General features: G+C 31.1%; 1 protein-coding gene across 1 annotated transcript in view; it reads right to left on the bottom strand.

Annotated features, from left to right (window-relative positions):
• Positions 1 to 19,703, bottom strand: part of LOC132752902 (E3 ubiquitin-protein ligase rnf213-alpha-like) — a 51,046-nt gene that overhangs the window by 10,776 nt on the left and 20,567 nt on the right. Inside the window, exons 32-52 of the mRNA XM_060743309.1 lie at positions 18,009 to 18,202; positions 17,512 to 17,688; positions 15,501 to 15,627; positions 14,960 to 15,139; positions 13,983 to 14,122; positions 12,889 to 13,093; positions 12,536 to 12,690; positions 11,515 to 11,669; positions 10,921 to 11,068; positions 6,240 to 6,408; positions 5,946 to 6,105; positions 5,608 to 5,756; positions 5,196 to 5,405; positions 4,739 to 4,923; positions 4,424 to 4,508; positions 3,855 to 3,958; positions 3,543 to 3,704; positions 2,021 to 2,278; positions 1,726 to 1,837; positions 1,028 to 1,302; positions 669 to 774 (exon numbers count right to left, since the gene is read on the bottom strand). Of these exons, the coding sequence (XP_060599292.1) occupies positions 669 to 774; positions 1,028 to 1,302; positions 1,726 to 1,837; positions 2,021 to 2,278; positions 3,543 to 3,704; positions 3,855 to 3,958; positions 4,424 to 4,508; positions 4,739 to 4,923; positions 5,196 to 5,405; positions 5,608 to 5,756; positions 5,946 to 6,105; positions 6,240 to 6,408; positions 10,921 to 11,068; positions 11,515 to 11,669; positions 12,536 to 12,690; positions 12,889 to 13,093; positions 13,983 to 14,122; positions 14,960 to 15,139; positions 15,501 to 15,627; positions 17,512 to 17,688; positions 18,009 to 18,202 (3,456 nt within the window). The remainder of the gene's footprint in view (positions 1 to 668; positions 775 to 1,027; positions 1,303 to 1,725; positions 1,838 to 2,020; positions 2,279 to 3,542; positions 3,705 to 3,854; positions 3,959 to 4,423; positions 4,509 to 4,738; positions 4,924 to 5,195; positions 5,406 to 5,607; positions 5,757 to 5,945; positions 6,106 to 6,239; positions 6,409 to 10,920; positions 11,069 to 11,514; positions 11,670 to 12,535; positions 12,691 to 12,888; positions 13,094 to 13,982; positions 14,123 to 14,959; positions 15,140 to 15,500; positions 15,628 to 17,511; positions 17,689 to 18,008; positions 18,203 to 19,703) is intronic.

The raw sequence follows: 19,703 nt of genomic DNA, 5'->3' as shown, positions 1-19,703 counted from the left end.
CAATATAGCGAAAAAGTAGCGGCGCAAGTCATGAAATTTTGACGTCCACGTGATTCTATGAAATACATCAAGGCTATAATTTCATTAATTGAATCTATGATCCAAAGATGGGCCACCCGGCTGACCGTTTGTCTTCTAAGACTTCTGCAACAATTTTGATACATATCAACTTTCGCTCACGCCCGTATTATTTTTGTTAACTTATTTTCCTATAATTGTCTTTTGTATCTGGTTTACAAAATTGTGCATTATGTAAAAGCATTTTAATGTATGATGTCAACATTTTTAATGAATACGTTCAACGAGACGGTAAAATCATTCTACGTGAGCTTAGTTTAAATCGAAATTAACAAAATAATTATTACCACGAATTTTACATAAAATGTGGCATGCGACTCGATATTATCATAGTATTAATACGTATATTTTGTAAAAAAATGCAAGTCAAGTGTTACAATTTTGCATTATAGAATATAAAAAAAACTTGAATGGACACACCTCGTGTATTATAAATTCAGAGATTAGGCTGCATTAAATCGCATAAAATGTAATTATTGATTCTATTTGAATAGCTAACATGATAATTGGACTATGTTGATAATCATAACATCTATGACTGCAAACTTTTAAACATTGTTAACCAAATATCAATGATACACAACCCTTACGTTTGCATCCATTGCTATCCAATTCACCAAATGATTCGAACTTTTACAGGCTGACAGCAAAGTATCAGTTCCGAATTCTTGTGCAACGTGTTTCAGCAAGAATTTCCTGGAGAAATAAATATGAAATGTTCGTTTAATCGGGGTAAAATAAATAAAATGAATCTACACTTATAGTCGGTCGTCAAAATTGCTGTTTAAAAAATCATTTTTATGCACTAACTTTAATTTATTTAGATATTCAGGTTTGCAGCATTTTACAACATAATTGATTACACTTCTAGCAAACGTCTTTGTCAGCAAAGTCCATAGCATGATAATATACTTAGACAAGAAATATAACTTAAGTGTAAGAATAATACCATATTAATGTTCTCTGTTTACATAAAGACTCCGCCCTTTTAAGTACGGCTGTGATACCACCCATTTTCTCGATTTCATGTTCTACAGTTTGCGTTAAAACCAACTCTATGCAGCTTGCAGCTACTGTTAGAGCGGCTCGTGCCTGTGCTATGCCATATATTTGGTCAACAGAAATTTCATTTTGCTCAAGCAGATGAAGTGAGTCTCCAAGACACTTTTCAATAAGTTCAAGATTGCGAATCTCATTTGAACTGATGGTTTCGAGCAGGTTGTCCTTAAAGATGAAGAGAAAGATCAGACAAAAGGTGATATTGATATGTATCCTTTTATTTTTTACATTTTTACACAACAAACTCATTATTGCAATTAGCAATCTTGGTAAAGAAACTAGATAATATTGCTTTCTACATTTTATCAGACATAGCTACCTCTTTATTTTCTGAAAGTTGAATTTATGGGGTTGCGTTCATTGAACGCCACCTATCCCTGTTGATGTTGTCTAATATATTGCTATTTATTTAAGGAGAATATAAAATTCAATAAACTAAATCAAGATAATAATCTTAGTCTTTTAAACAAACATTCAGCTACTTAAGTTCTGAAAATTACTCCATATGGGTGCATTAATAATATAAGTGTATTTGAGGATAATATATTTAAGGAAAACATATGATTGAAACAACCTTAACAAAATTACCTCTATGCTAAATATAAGTGAAACGATGACATCATCCAATTTTCTTGGCTGAGACCCATCCCTCACTATTGACTTCAAAAACTTTTCAAGATGCTTCCTGAATTCATTTTCACTAAAACAAACAAATCAAATGTTTATTACTATACAATGAATATAATGTAATGCACAGTATTACAGTATTTATATAACTACGAATAAGTTCACATAGTATTAAATTGCGTCCTAACAATTATATTAATAAAAAAATTTACCATAAAGTATGATGTTTTTGAACAGCACTATAACGTATACTTACCCTGAGCGCAAAAGGTGCTTAAATAGGAATGCTTTGAATACTTTATTTGAATCTACTCCAATATCTTCTTTTTCATTTGCATTTTCTTTTAATAATTGTTGGTCTTCACCAATCGCACTTTTGAATGAATACGACAATAACCATTCAATTACATCTGAGTTTGGTGAAGTATTGTCTGCGAAACAAAGCTGTGACACAATATCCATCAATACTAGATTACAGCGTTGACGATATTCACGAATCCTTTCCATTACAGCTCTATAAAATAGATAATATAAAGTATATATTAATTAAAGTCAATATTTGTAATTTTGTATTTGATTTATTCACTCAAACAAAAGAGCTCTGAAAGAATTACTTGACTAAAGCTTCAAATCTTTATAAACTTTAAGTTAGAGTATAAGTAAACGTTAACTTCATAACTTACTAACTATAAATTTAATCCCACAAAACTGAGGTAAACAGTTGTGATAAAAAATGAGTATACGTCAAAGAAAAACGAGATTAACAACTTATTATACTGAGGGAATTGTATGCTTCCTAATGAATGACAATTTCAAAATATGTCAAGTGCAGTGAAAGTATAATGTATAAACAATAATGCAAATATCTGGTCCCGGATAGATGCTGTCTTGGATACAGGCTCCTTTCAAAGTATAATTCAATAAATGATGCTAACAAACAAAATCAAAGAAATGAATAAGAGTCATATCCCTACTCTCTGCAATTATGCACTATAATCATTATCTAACACATAAGTATTGGGACTCTATTTTACAAATACCCATTTATATTTATAAAGTGCCATAATTCATAATATATATTATCTAATTTTGAAAGTAATTACCTGCATCATTTCACACTTTAAAATAATCATTAAAAGTTTTTAACACGTCGAACTTATCTAATATGAAACATAATTATAATCATTATCAATCCCCGATGCACTTTAAGAAGATCATAGTTAAAGATACATTATTTGATTGTAACAATGGGTTGATCGCCCTTTTTCGTGCATTGACGATGTCCCTAAAAGATTTTATAAATCTAAGGGCATTTGAAGATGTAAACTCATAAACAAAGGTGCATTAACGCTATTATTTCTCTAAATAAATTTGTACTCCTCGTTTCGTTATAGGTTTCTATTATAAGGAAACAGTTTTTCATGCTTTCCACCTTCTAATGTAATGTCTTTTGACAGTAAGGTTTTCATAACAGAAATACGTTTTCACTGCAGTACGCCATTTTTTCATGGCGCCTTGAGTTAACACATGTAAAAATAGTTTTAAAAAGTCTATTAAGCAATTAAATAAGACATTGATCCCCGGGGAAATACCGTCTTAACTAAGGGCGATATCCTCTGTTTTTTCAGCAGGAAATACCAAAACGGATAACAATAATATCAGAATTAATTAACGACATAATTTTTAAATTACAAAGACCTTTACTACTACTTATTATCATGCACTGTTTTATTGTTCACTATGAATCTAATTGTACTCATAATAATGACAATATATACTGCTGTTCATCATGCTCCTGTGGTTGTGGTTTTTCTGTTTCTCTTTTTGATAAAACTTGATCTATTGTCTCTACTGATGCAGTAGCTTCACACTGCTTGCATTTCATTGTATCGCTCTCGCTAGCTATGATGGTGCCACACTTAACACATTTCTTTGCAGCCCTTTAAATAAATAAAAAAAAAGAATCGTCAATACATATATTCTGCTCTCAAAATAAGCCTTTTAACAAGCTGCTGAATTTATAAAGGATATCTATTTTAATTTATGATTTGGTCAATTATAAGAATATCAATGAAAAAGGTATAAGTTACCTGACTAAGATATTTTTCGTTTTGTTAAAGCAAGCTCTCAAAAATCGTTCGATTTCTTTTAACGGTGTGATACATTTCATATCAATATCCTCTTTATCTAATAACTGTAAAGAGAAAGAAGAAAATAAACTTTATATTTAGAAGTTTAGAAATTACAAGGAATGAATTGAAATTGAAACATTGTTTAATGCACAAGGTAACCTTTTAACGTAAATGTTGATTTTTTTAGAAATCATGTTTTAAATGAGAAGCATCAACATTTTACAATCATGTCCTATATTTTGGTGTAATATCCGCATTACACGCCGTGATGTAAATGCGATAATGTAGAATGTAAATATGATATTAATAAACTTAATATTATTTCAGCTAACACATGAAAACTGTTTGGTGTGAAATGTTCAGCCATTTTAAGACTACCTTACCTAAACCGTGCAGGGAAAATAGGTTAACGCAAAAAGTGTAATGTTAATCGATTTTTGTTTCTAAATTAGCAGCAAAAATAGTTAAATTTACTAAAATGTTTTGAAAAAAAAAAGCTCTTAACGGAAATGAAGTGGTTCGCTTACCTTCCATAGTATAGAGAAAATTTCTTTTGGGAAACTTTTGTTTTCGATACACAACTGCATTACGACTATACGATTCCACTTTGATCTAGACATTGTAAATTGAAACAAAATGTCAACTTATCACATCTTTTTAATATTAAAGCGTTCCTATTGTTTTATAATTGATGAGTTTAATAAAATATGTTCATAGATATTAAACATAAGAGTTGCGAAAAAATCCAAAGTTATCTTGTTATACTCATTTGGTAATATATAGATAATATCAAGGTTTCTTTAACATAAGTTCAACTGATAATAATTTTCAACAGAACAAACCTTTCCTTTGCAACAAGTGCGGTGTTTGTCATATTGTCTTGACAAAACGCTAACGTTTGATTTACAACCTGTCTATATCTTTGAACCTGTTCAAGCCAATTGTCCCTGTTACTGTCTAATTGAAACCATTCCGTTTCGCTTTTAGGTGAAATATGTTCAATAAGAGTGCTTAATCCAAGGAATTCCTGTTTTTATAATGGATTGAAACTTATTCATATGTGTGTATATCACAGTTTATATTTTTCACACATGTTCGGATGAAAGAAATGAATTAAATTATAAAAGAAACCTAAAATATAAACTATCAGCTCATTTAATATAAAACAGTTCTATTAAAAGATGGTTAATAATATATCTCTCTGAAACAAAACGATGAAACAGAGAAATCAAAAATATTTAAGGGTACAGTTATTATAGCAAAATGTCTTTGTCCTATTAGCAAAGGCAAAGGTTGTACCAAATTCTTATCCGGATCATCAAAATTGCTATCACATGCCATCACAGCATTTGTACATCCACACCATACATTGCTGATGTCCCGATAGTAATTCAATCTAGTTTTTGTTTCCTGGTAAACTTGGTGGACCAGTATAAATGCGGCTGTTACAGATGTATTGTCGGAGGTAATCCGACCAAGTGTCATTTGCTTAATTGACATGAAAACAAGCTGAAATTATAGGCATTGGTCTATGTTATTATGATAAAATTAATATTTCTCTCTGAATAAAAATATCAGATCACATTTCATCTTCAGTTGAATCAGGTTCCGAAAGAGTTATAAGACATGTTTAAGTATTTATGGAAAATAATTTATCTAAAATAAACTACCCATCTTATAACATAATATTATTTTCATATGCGTGACTCACCTGTCTGTCCTTTTCTTCAGGATAAACTGTTTGCACAAAGTCGGTGATATAAGATTCAAAGACGCCATAGAAATCCTCTTTCGGAACAGAATCTATGGCTTGGATAAGTTCCATTTGTCCAAGTATTTCCACTAACTGTTTCTCTTGTTCTGACAAAGAAATAGATAGAATATAGACAAATAAACTAGTATACACAAGATATGATATTGGAACTTAAAAGACACTAAAAACCTATCATGTCTTTATTTCCTACTCACACCCAATCAACTTAGTTTAAAAAAAATATTTCAAAAAGGAATTTAAAAAATTAGTTTTAAAACAGTAATGATTGTTCTTACCATTATTTTCTTGCATAAGCACACTGTGCTGCTGTAAGATTGCATCAAATGTAGACAGAATGATCCATGAGAACGGCATTTTGCATTGAAACAAACGACCCCCATAGCCAGTGCCATACACTTCAAACTGTAGCCCTCTCTCAGTGTGAACTTTTGTCAACTATTAAAAAGTGTAGACGACGTTAAAAAATGTATAAAAATACCATTGCTTAAATAAAGAAACAACTACCCCATGACACATAAAAGGGCTTACTAATGAGTAATAAAAATAAAAGAAACAAAAATATTATTTACCAATTGTTCACTAACTTCCTTTGTGTTTATAAGTGCTATCCACAGATTCCGCTGCCAAGTTCCAACGCCACATTCCAGCAAATTTAAGTTGTGATTTGTATCTAATGCTGCAAACAGCCCACCAAGAATAGGCGACATCCGTGTATCAAACGCTTCAATACATGCACGCCTGTTTTGCAGATAAAGTTTTCTAATTATTGTTTATACAATTCAGTGTTGTTCTAAGGCAAGAGGGACATACATAACAATATTTGTTGATAGTCCCAACTAATCAACGTTTTTAAAATGGAAAGTACATAAATGTATGGTAACTGTAATGTTCTGTGTCTAAATGTTTCATTTGCATAATAATTTTTTTTCTGGTTGACCGAAGAAGCAAAAACATACAAAATACAAATTTATAATAAAATTGTTTTTTTTTTAAAAAAAAACGAGAAAACTAACATATTAAAGCAGTATAAGGTGTAAGAAAAAGGTTGATAATTTAGAGGCTAAAAATGTTTTAATGAAAATACATGATGTAAGACCGTCATATGAGTAAATAACATAAGAAATATGTGTATCAGGAGAACGGCACTTTGTGTCGAAAAAAACGTTTCAACAAATTGTTTTGTGTCCTTCTGGGCTCCTTCCCGCTGGTTCTTGTTGCTGGGTTGTGTGTGAGTTGAACGCTGCCTTTCCTTTTTGATCCTTATTATCATATTTCATGCTGTTTGTGCCATGTGTCGGCTGTCAAAAAGCGTACCCGTACATCCAATCAATTTTGTTATATTTTCATCCTGAAAGGATTGTTCTGCGTTCAGTGTTATTGTTTCCTTCCTTGGCCAGCCTACATGGACTAATAGTTTATTTTCATTTTAACCGTATAAATATAATTGTCATACCCATATTTTCTGTAATCTTACCATTTTGCAGATTCTGTGTTATCTGTGACTTTAGTCTCTTTACTTTTTTTCTATAAGTGCCCTATGTACTCGCAATCATTTCCGTTTTCAACAAATAATCATGAATAACTTTAAAATGAGTAATACACATTTCTTTCACCTCTTCTGGTACACTTTTCGTCTAAATGTTCAGTACATATTAGATATCTTAGTACATCTAGAGGAACATCATCTGTCGTTTTATTACCTTTTACTTTAAGTCATCTATTAATTTTTTTTATATTCCACGATCCATAAACTCTAATACGGTATGTTCAATAATTCTTTAAGCATTCGGGTATGCCCTTTAAGCATATCATTTTAAAGAAATATAATATCACTTATACAAATCATCCTAATAGATAAAGAGACTACTCTTCACTTCTTTCTTATATCAACAATTCCGTAAATATTGCCATTCATTTAAAAATGTTTCGATACAGCCGGTGAAGTAAATTATTTATGATCCTGATGCTTCGGCTAGTTTTAAAGTAAAACATTTCTAATAGCAGAATTTAAATGGATCAAGAATTTACAATCTCCTTTCCCGCTGGGCCTAAATCGCAATAGTTTTCAACAAGGTTACATCTTTAAAGAGCCTAACATTGAGATATGTTCTATTCCGAATATTCTTAAACGTAGATCCCGAGTTCATGGAGTACGTGGAAATGAAACATCAAACGTAAATCTAAAATGACCCTGTCTGCGACCGATGATAATAGTATCGTATACTATTCTGGTAAACATGCTATGCTTTCACGACTTATTTTTCTTTCTTAACCATCTTTGAAAAAATAAGACGCGGAGGCTGATAATATAGTAATTTAAACTGATCCTTTATATACAGCAGATTATCGTATTCAAACGTTATACTCAACACGTCCTAACACCTCTTATCGACAACACTTCTGACCACGACAAGCATTTTCATAAAATAAACTTTCTAAATAAATGTATTGATTTCGTATATTTCGTGATAAACGTTTAAATGATTCAGTTCCTTTATATTTTCAAAAACTGATTCCAATTATTTGCAATAATGATATAATATGATATAATATAATATAATATAATATAATCTAATATTATTTAAAGTATTAAATCAAATTATAACAAGGTTGACTCTGACTTAAATTTTCTGTCCAATACTCAAACAACTTGAGACTGCAATACTTCTTAATTCTGTGATTCGGATTTTGGCCATATTATCACTGGTAATTTTGATATAAATTCAGACAAAAAAAATCGTAATTTGTTCTTGAAAGAACCTAAATACAGAATTCCTTCTGAAATTGATTTTAACGCTTGCTGTAGTCAGATTGCGGAATCTATTGAGGATTTCTTTACTAAATGAGGTTGTCAGTAATGCTCTAGTGATATGGAAACATAACATCTTTAAAATGGTTGATTCAAGTATTAATTGTTATCGTTAAAATGAACATACTCTGTCGCCTAAGCCAAGACATACTTTAACATCTGAAAAACATCTGGAAAAAGATATTCTAGATTTTCAATCAAAATGTGTAATAGTGACAGCCGACAAGGCGGCAAATAAGATTATAATTGTATGACGTATACATTACATTAACAATTTTAATAATGAACTTAACAGTACGTATTGTAAAACATACTAACAGACATACCACTAATAATTCCAATCTTAAAGTGTAAATTAATAACAATAGAGCCATTATGGCCCTGAGTCGCTCACCATAAACAACTGTTTATCAGTGTTAAAATTATTTTTCAAACAAAGACAAGCCCGGCTCAACTTTAACTTGCCTTTCTAGTTATATACTTTCACAACGATTATATTTTTTTATCCTTATAATAAACAATAGGGCCAAGATGACCCTAGATCTGACCTGTCAATTCATTGTTCAATTTATAAATTGAAATATTTTGTCCTTATATTTTGGAGAGGCTTTGTTGAAAATATCTATGTTGCAAGTGTGTACTTATGAGACCTATGTAGAATAAACACAGAATCTCTACAGCGGGGTTAATTTTGATTTTTAACTTTTTACTTTTGTGAATGAATACACAAAATGTCACATGCATAATATGTAAGGTAGAGATGTTTGAAATTATAGTTGAGACACTTTTTTATACATTCTATATGTTAACATAACTATTACTAAAATGACAACAGGTCAAACAATTTAAAAAAATAAAAAGAATGCCAGCTGATATCAAAATTCAATTCAGCATCAGTATATGTAGAATAAACACAGAATCTCTACAGCAGGGTTAATTTTGATTTTTAACTTTTTACTTTTGTGAATTAATACACAAAATGTCACATGCAAAATATGTAAGGTAGAGATGTTTGAAATTATAGTTGAGACACTTTTTTAATATACATTCTATATGTTTACATAACTATTACTAAAATGACAACAGGTCAAACAATTTTAAAAAAATAAAAAGAATGCCAGCTGATATCAAAATTCAATTCAGCATCAGAAATTACACATGACAACGGACGCCGGACTATTCCTTTTGATACTGATAGCTCACACTGCACCTTCGGTTCTTGTGAGGTATAAAAGAACTGAAACTTCTTATCATATATTGGATTCCTAAATTACATAAAAATCCCTAAAAAGCAATATTAATTGCTCATTCTACCTCTTACACTACATGTAAACTTTGTTTTTAATTAACTGCGTGTGTGACTGCCATTAAACACATGCAACTTGATTATATCATACCGTCTATGAAAACACTGGCAAATATATATTTGGTTCTTTAGGATTTTTGGATAAATTCAAAATTAAGAATAAACCAGCTTCAACTGTCAGAACATACGATTTTTTTACACTTTATACAACATTGCCACATAAGTTAATTAATGATAAACTAATTCTCTTATTCAGAAAACTTTGCTGGGGAAAAAGTAATCTTTCTTGCATGTAATTCTAAAAAATGCTTTTTTTAACTATCTGTTTTGTTAAACTTGTAAACCTGTGACGAAGTTTGTCTTTATTTTTGTCTTCTGTTTTGCTTCGTCGGGCCCTTGTAGGATATTTTCTTGTTGATCTGTCTTCCTTTAAGACATTGGGTACTTTTTATGGTCATTGGGTTTACTTTTATATGTAACTACATGATCGTTACCTCGTTTTACTTATTTAACCTTTTGCAACCATAACAACGTTACATTGTCGCTTGGCGGGAATTCATCTTATTTCAAATGTCTCGTGTTTAGTGCACTATTAACCGGTTTAATATAGTAGTACTTATCCTGCTGATTGTCCCAAGGCGGCGCCTCTCTGTATTCCTCAGATGTATGTCTCTGTTGCTATATACTGTTTTGGTGACAATTTTGTTTGTATCCCTTCTTATTGTTTTCTCGTCTACGATAAAAAATTGCCCTTTTGCCCCTTGTTTTATTATTTTTTGCCCCTCCTTTCCCCGAATCTCGGGTCTCCTTTTCCTGCGCCTTTTAACTTTTTGGCCCTACTAGTCAATCAATTATTTGATTTCTTTAATGTCCTTGACGGTTACTATTATTTATTTTTAAGTATCATTTGGGCGATTATCCTGTATGTGCTCTAACTTGTGCCCTGTCCTGTTTTTGTTTAAAGTCCTCCTGGGCTTCTTGTCCTGGATATTGTAGCTTGGTAACTCCCACACGACGTTCATTGAACGCCGCCTATCCTTGTTGATCTTGTTTATCATATCATACCATATTTTTAAAGAACAACTTTATAGGTATTTATTCAACATTTTACGCACAGACAAATTACAAATCTTACCTAAATGTTCCGAATTTTTCAATCGCCACAATTGATGCGGCCTCTTTTGAGAGCCACATATCTGGAGTAGTAGACGAAGGTTCGTTCTCCTTGTCAGCCATGATCTTCTGGACTAATTCACTTATTCCTCTGACAAAGCCATCACAATCTTTTCAATAAAATCATGTATTGAAAATTAGACATTTCAACAGGAATTTATATTCTATTTTAATGCAGTTACTTGTTTCAATTGATATCAAATGATCATGAAGCGTTAAGAAAACATTTCAGATGATGATTTGGCAGATTGTAAAAACACCAACAAAATAGTAAATATTGAAAACTGTTGTTTTCATAAGTTTAGGTTGACTAATTTGTTTAACATATTAAAAAACAATAATCAAAGATCTTCATTGAGAAACTATCATCAAAATGAACACAATTTTGAATATAAAAGTAAACTAAGTATACGTCATAGTAAAACTTTTACTACAGCAATAACGCAATAACAACATTTCGCTTTTATAACTTTTATAAATGATACAGCATAGGTTAACAACTATTACACGCTTTTATATTCAGCTTTGGTAATATATTTGTGTCTAAAGACAATACCTTTGTTTGAACTGTCATGTAATATGAGCAGTATCAAAGACACTCTTTTAGTAGACCTATGTTTGTTTCCTTCAGGGTCCCTTACTAATGACACAGCTCTCTGCAGACTACGTTCTATCAACAGTCGTAAATTAAGACACTTGTCTTGTTCATGTCTTGTAAAAAAAATATATTAGTAATTACTATTTTTTTTGTCTTGCTTTGCTCTTTCAAAAAAATAAAATATATCACATCTTATGAAACCAATAAACCACAAGCATTTCCTGTACAATTATGATGATTCAATATGGATCAATGTGAGTCATATGAATAAGCTTAATTTACGTTTTCCAAAAAATCCTTATCATGTCAATATTGTAATAATTTACCTCCATTTTTATTACCCAAGTTCAAATAATCCATATCCAGTCATAAACATAATAAGTGTACCTCCGTTTTTATTTTCGTCCCAGTTCAAGAATAAATAAAAATCGACACAGGCTGCATAGCTGTTACAGGTCAAGGAATTAAAATGACCAGGATAGGACATTAAGGGGCTAGAAATGCAAACATGTGGATGATCACAGAAGGGTTCCGCCTCGGAACAGTCAGTATCATAATTACTATTTGGGAGTTTAATCTGGATAAAAAGGCGTCGGCCCCTCTATATTCATATAGTACGGGACAGTGTGAATAGATATGCGTCAATCAAGTGAAATTATCACAATCGCTATGGATAGGGCAAACAAATTAAACACAGAAATGATAAAAATATCAAAATGCAGTCGAATTACTGTACTACATATTTCTGTCGAAAAGTAAAATGAATTAGAACTGAAGGTGAGTACAATACTATTCTCTATTAGATTTGTACAATAACTGAAAAACTGATTTTCTCGGCAAGCGTCTCGCCAAATAAAGGTTTGATTGCTCTTATTCGCCAAATAGAGTATTGCACTTGAAACTAAAATGCTTAAAGAGGAAATGTAAAACTAACTTAACAAAAATCAAAATAAAAGAAAGAAACAGCGGTAACACGTACGGTATCTCATTCTGATCAAGTGAGAAGTTGCTTCTGCCTTCTATTGACTTAGCAATAAGAACACTCATTCTATTTCTTTGCATATCATTTATTGATGGCATTTCAATTCCTGGAGTGTAGAGATTGTCTATATGAACTGACTGCCAGTCACCACACTGAAATAAATAAGACAAAATATGTAAAATAGTATGATACGCTTGAATAAATCAATTTTTGTTCCAAGGTACAAAATACTGAATAAAGTAAAATACAGATGATACATAAAACTGAAGACATAATAATGAAAAAACACGAAGGGATTTTATTATCTGATATAAGAAAAAAAAATAATATAATAACTACCACTGGCATACCTGGATACTGTGAAAGTTTTTGTTTTCCATCGGTGTTAATTGTACAATAAAAATGATACTGACAGGTGCTTTGTATGTTAGCTTGGTACATTCATCTAAAATTGCGTACTTTGCACATGCAATCAAATTTGTGTATCTGTCACCGGAATCACACTGAACAACGATGAGAGCTGGCTCGTCATTCTGTGATCTTATAATGTGTCCTCTAGAAATACATTTTGTAATACGCTCTGTCAGAATTAATAATCATGTTTTGAAACATTAATCTATGATAAAAACAGAAATTAAAGGGATTGAGGGATTGAATATTAAATTAATAAAAGGTCAAGTTATCATAATATTGCATTGAATTTATTGTATCAATCGCAAAAGTCTTAATTCGTGTTCTTCTTAGACGTAATTCTCACTTAAAATTATGAGTGCTTACATGGTCGCTTTAAACTTTATTGCGATATACCACGGACTTTAAGCACATTTATGCATTTTTCATCATTAAATTAAAGTTATCTCTAGTTTTATGTGAAATAATGTGCACTTCATGGACTTACGATTGGATATCTGTAGAGAAGCCGTGAAAAGCACTATATTACATATCTTCGGATTATAAGGGATTAATTTTTTTGATCATATATAATAGTTTATGTAACATTTTAAAGTATAAAAACATGTTTAAATCATTACTTATTTGAAAGTCTAAATGTAAAGTATATAATTATAAGGCCAAATAGGCCAAAACATTGCTTGTTTTCTTCTCTTCACAACTATATTTATTTTAGGTCTCCTTTTTTTCTGACACAACAACAATTATAGTAATTTAGCTGAAAAATAATTGTTTGTCATTTTTTAAACAAATTGTTTACGAGCAGCCCTATTCTGACAAATTGATAACGGTTATTCATGCTCAAAACTGTTATCATAATATTACAAAACACATCTTTGCCTTTTTCAAATTAATCATTGTAGTCGTTTCTGAATCTCGATGTCTTTGACAAATTCATATTAAATCTAATCAATGCTCAAAAGAAAGCTTGAAATGGATATATGCATATTGCAAACAAGATGGATGTTTTTTAATACGATAAACATATCTATACTTGATCTTGCTAATGAATTGTTGCTCTGTGTCAAAGGATGGCAGTGCTTCTAAAATCAAAATTCTGTTGAGGTGTATTCCGGTTGCATCTCTGAGTGCGTGTTTGTATGATGCTGTCAACAGTGACGAGTGGGTTGTTATCTGTTTATTCAAAAATATGTGTTAATATCAACAATCATTGACTATAAAACATTATTCTTAGTACCAATACAGCATATGTTAAATCTATTTTTAAGTTAACGATAAAGAATATTTAAGTTATCCGATCTTGGAATTAAGAGGCAATAAGAATAGCGATTAATGCAAATGAAGGGAAACAGAATTGAACACATTTTGCAAGTTAATTACTTACATAATCAGAAACAGAATTTATAACCCCCAAAATATTAAGAATACAAATGTTGCAGGTTCTGTTTGATTGAGCGAGTTCATAGAATGTACTGGAAGTGTTAGCCTCCGCCTTAACCCTAAAACACCCCAGCCTCAGCAGACTCAACATTTTAGTTTGAAAATGTTGAACGTTTGAGTTTCCTACAGACTCAATTAGCAAAGTCGGCGTTACATTTGGCCCAACTTTTAATTATAATGTACATATTCCATTATAGATAAACTAAAATTTATTAGAAAAAAATACCAGATTTTATAGTACATGTATTTCATACCAGTATTAAAAATATTCACGCCCGTGTCCGTGATAAAAACTTTACACCGCTGCATAAACGCAGTTGTATCAATGTGATTTCTAAACAAAGTGTGTGGCGGAAACTTCAAAATTTCATCGATTTAATTGATTGATCTTGTTCAAATAATGCGAATAAACCCATTTGTTACTGGACATTTTGTAAAATCTCTGTCATTCCCAAATACATTCATCCGATCAATTTAAACATGTATCAAATTAAAAACACTGTTAAAACGTTGTTATTATTATTATTATGAATCAAATTGCCGTAATACACTAAATAGTAAATTACTCACTTGTGCGTAAAGTCTATCTTTATCTCCTTTTTTAAAATGAAATGAAAGATATTCTTTCAGGCTTTCGTGTGATTGTTTGTTCCAGTACATATCTTGCATATTATCCCGCTCTTCTGAAAGTCTCAATATTGCATCGGGTGCTGCACACCACAAAAGAATGTCTTTCGACTTGTCGATGGCCTTGAAATAGGGAAATGTTTGTATCAGTCAATTGTTCATGCATTTAATCATTTTATGCATTCAATTAACAAAGATACTTTGTTTAAGCATACGAAAGTTTATTTTTCATGTATATATCTAAATTGAAATTCAGTAAACATCGTTGTTTACATTTTTAAATATATTCTTCTAATTTAAAAAAGAAATTTGTGTTATAACATAGCAGTTGTTTAAATATTTCTAAACATGACATGTAATGACATGCTTATCTTCACGCTTTTACTTTTCAAACACAAAACACTATAAAATGCAAATAGCAGACATTCAGTAATTGTAACTTGTCTTTCATATGCACATCTATTTCAAACTCCTACATATTCACCTCATCCCAGTGATCATTATTTTCAAAACTCATTTCATCTGTCCAGGTTTCAAGTGCTAGTGTCGCGCAGACATCGTGATGATAGCCGATAAAAACCTTTGCAACATCATTTTCCGTAGGACTGTGCCTTGAAAATATTACAGAATGTTCTGCGCACGGAATATTTACACATCACTTTATTATTTTTCAATTGTAATTTTTAAGATACCCTTTATGTTAACATATTATATAGACCTATATATTATATAGACTTGCAAAGACTTCCTTAGCAAGAACGAAAAAAAGTTAGATTTTAAATGGAAAAAGAAGTGTAATGGCAAAGTAGTTTTGTTATATAAACTTTTAACTATTTGCAGTATTAATGAAGCAGAACAAACAAAAGTAAACTAGGTGTATACATGTATACACCATGCTTTTATGGCATTTTTTAAATTTAAATTCCATATGATATCGTAATTACTTACGATTTATAACTTGAAAAGAAACACTTACCATACAAGAAGAAAATAAGAAGAAAATGTGAATAACAAACTTCACTTTTAATGACTATTTGATGAAATAACCTGTTGCAATCATATATATTTCGATTGTATGTTTGGTTTAATGATTAACAAATTAATTGGATACATAAAAAAATGTTTCTTTTGTCATATGATTGATCGTGATCCTTACGAAAGTTTGAATCTCGAACCGACAAGGTTATACAGTAAACTTCACTTATAGCAAACACGGATATATCGAACTCCCGGTTATAACGAACAATTCATTTTGGCCCGAATTTTGGCCTTTTTTATTTAATATAAAAATATACGATTATAGAGAACACATTGATAAGGAATTCTCTCTTATAAGGAACACATTTCTTAGTCCAAATTTAGTTACAAGTACAGAAAATTACACTTTTATAACGAACTCCAAAATATCGGCTATCCGTAAATGGATCACGCAATTTTAACTTTCATTTTTTGTCACGGATTGAAACTCGGCCGAATTACCGTTTATCAATACAGCTGTGAAAATGAATGTGTAGTAGTACGTAATAAATTTCTATTAGGGGTATTTTAGCATGAGTTCTTGTCACCAAAATAAAGCGGTTATTCCTTTTATTCTAATATTTCTTTCCTTTAATATTTGTACTCGAGTAAAATAATTATGATCATTTATAATCGGTCTTCAACATAATCACGAATGCTTGCTAATCCATTGAAAACTAGAAAGTATGCTTGATTGAAATGAAAAGAAATCTATATCTTTCATAAGTAAAAGTCACCCTTAAAATATAATAGAAGAAGGAAGGAAAAATCTAAAATCTTGTTTATTGTTAATCATGGAAAGAAAACGAAAAACACTGAATTTAGAAACAAAAAAATGATATTTTATGAGGAATTGAACTAAGGAGTAAAACTACAACTGAATTAGCAAAGGATTTTCAAATTTAAAAAAGTACGCCCTCGGGTATTGTGTCTAAAATAAAGAAATAAATGACTTAGTTTTGTTAATCAAATGCTCTTCAAAATGGCGGACGATGGTAAATAATCAGTTCGATATATGTAAAGCTGTTCGCTAAAAAAAACTCCTGATACAAGGAACTTATTCGCTATATGCTTACAAGGAACTCCGGATATAAGGAACATATTTTGAATGTCCCAATTAGTTCGTTATAAGCGGAGTTTACTGTAATGTCATAACCCTATTATAACTGAACTTCTTGACTTGGAAATTTGAATTTTAAAAATCAAAAAGCTAAAATAGTCGTCATGATCATTTCTGGGAGTACATATACTCGTATGTGATCAAATCAAATATATGATCGGACTTTTCATATCACATACAGTGAGCCAAGCGCGATATACTTGAACTTCACTACAGCAAATGAGGTTACCAATTAAACTCACTAAGCACTGGAAAACGAAAGTACTCGAATATAGGAGTTTAAAAATAATATGTTCATGTTCAAGCTATAAGTTTGACAAGACAATGTTAAACTTCAAGTCGGACGTAGTGTTCGTACCTCAATGTAAGTGATTGTTTTGTGACACCTTCAGCCCATTCTTTTAACGATCTTGCTAAATGAATTTGAGGTTCATTCAACAAAGTTGTCGACATCAGACAATGTTTTTCCAGTCTGTTTATCAAAGGTATAGGGAATCTTTCATACACGGTTTGTTTTTCCGCAACAACAATCAACCTTTTATAATATAAAATGTTATGTAAGGTGTGGCATTGACTGTTGTTAGAATATAACATATTATGTCTTTATGAAACGAGCTCTTTCGATTATAATTCAGCTGCTTTCAAGTGTAGCATATGCTTTAAAATAAATGAATACCAGATGCCAAAATAATTGAATTTATAATTAATAATTTAATCTGAATAACCTTGCAAGCCGTACTGTTACATTTCATTACTGTCTGAAATTTAAAGAATGCAATACAAAAAAAAAATGTCGTCTGTAGTTTAATCAAGTTTAAACGTGACTTAAACTAAAAAAACTATATACCAACTTACTTGAAATCTTTATGGACAGGACATTTCACTCTATGAGTTCCAAGGCCTAAATCAACGTAACGTTCTCCTCCAAAGTAAACATAGTATTGGTTCAGAGCGTCATACAAACTTTCATACAAATTATCCGAGTTTACAAGAATAACTAATTTTCCAGTCTCCATGCAGATCTTGATTTTGTTGATGTTCCTGCAAATCTGAAATTTATTCCAATAAAATAAATAACAAACTAGAAATGTGTCGTCACGCCACGGATGCCCCCGCATGCAGCCAAATGTTATAATATTCAGTTCCAAATTTGTTTGCACAAACTATTTTTTTTATTTTAAGTTCAAAGCCCTTAAAACTATTCAATGTTAACATAAATCATTTTTAAACAAAGTTCAAGGCACTGAAACTATTCAGTGTTAACCTTTTGTAAATTGCATATTGCATATTTGTAGCCAAAATAATGACTACATACATACATTTCAACACAAGTGTGAGTGCTGAAACTGAAAATTCAAAAGTTTTCCAACATTCTAGAGAGATGACTTTGTCCAAAATCGATGAACCACGACCAAATAAAAACCTGAACTGCTAATTCCTAAGATGTATCTTTATGTCAAATTTAAGTTCAAGAGGGATAACTCTGTCAGCTTTCATCAAAGTTAACCATGACCAAATTCATACTTGACCAGTGCATTTTTTATGACATATCCATAACTTTTGGGAAGATAAAGTACGGAAACTGAAAATTTCAAATTATTTTCAAAGTGAAAGGGGCATTACTCTGTCAATAATCATCGAACCATGACCAAATTCGAACTTGACCTGCGCATTCCTTTGACGTATCAATAGGTCAAGTTTGAGTTTAATGTGTAATACTGTTGGGGGAGATAATGAACGGAAACTAAAAATTTCATCAAGGGACAAAACTCAAAAATCATCGGACCATGACCAAATTCGAACTTGACCTATTTTTTTCTCATAATATATTCCTATGTCAAACTGAACAGGGTAACACTATATGCCCCAGCCATTTTATGGCGGGGACACAAAAATATATTTTTTATTTCATAAAATGGAATGCCAATACAGAAATAAATAGATTAAAATATGGTACACATCAGAACATATCTTCACTTTCTGAAAGGCATGATGAATTAAAAAATAAATATTTTGTGAAGCCTTTCTTTACAATGTATATAGACGTGTTTTGACGGCTTTTCGTTCCCCCTTTTGAGGCTCAAAACAGTATACAAAACATTACCCTATTTAGACCAAACACTGTTTTTCGTTTGGAAAATGTTGCTAAATAGTTATCACTTTTTCGGCGCCACCCCTATCAAAAATGTACATCAGGGGGTTGCCAAAAGGGGGAAATGCCCCTTCTGTGTTGGAGGTTTGAAGGTGGCGGTAGTCCCTCTCATCGCAACGACATTTTTGGACTTGCGAGAGGCAAAAAATGACCCCATGTCGATCGTTAGGTAATGTGTAACCAACGCTGAAAAGCCTTGACCGTATCTCAATCCATTGAGAAGTTGCAGCACTTTGAAATCAATTTTGATGGAAAAAATAAACGCAAAATAGTGATTTTAGGCAATTTTGAGATGTCCCCTCGTTGCTTTGGTAACAGAAAATTTAAGACTGATCATGTCTTCACAAAGGCAACGGTCTAGTCAACATTTGTGCTATGTTGGATTAGTATTGAAGCAT

This window comes from Ruditapes philippinarum, unplaced genomic scaffold (genome assembly GCF_026571515.1).
Source record: "Ruditapes philippinarum isolate M1 unplaced genomic scaffold, ASM2657151v2 ctg421_1_1_1_1, whole genome shotgun sequence".
Taxonomy (NCBI): domain Eukaryota; kingdom Metazoa; phylum Mollusca; class Bivalvia; order Venerida; family Veneridae; genus Ruditapes; species Ruditapes philippinarum.
This window is presented reverse-complemented; position numbering and strand designations above follow the sequence as displayed.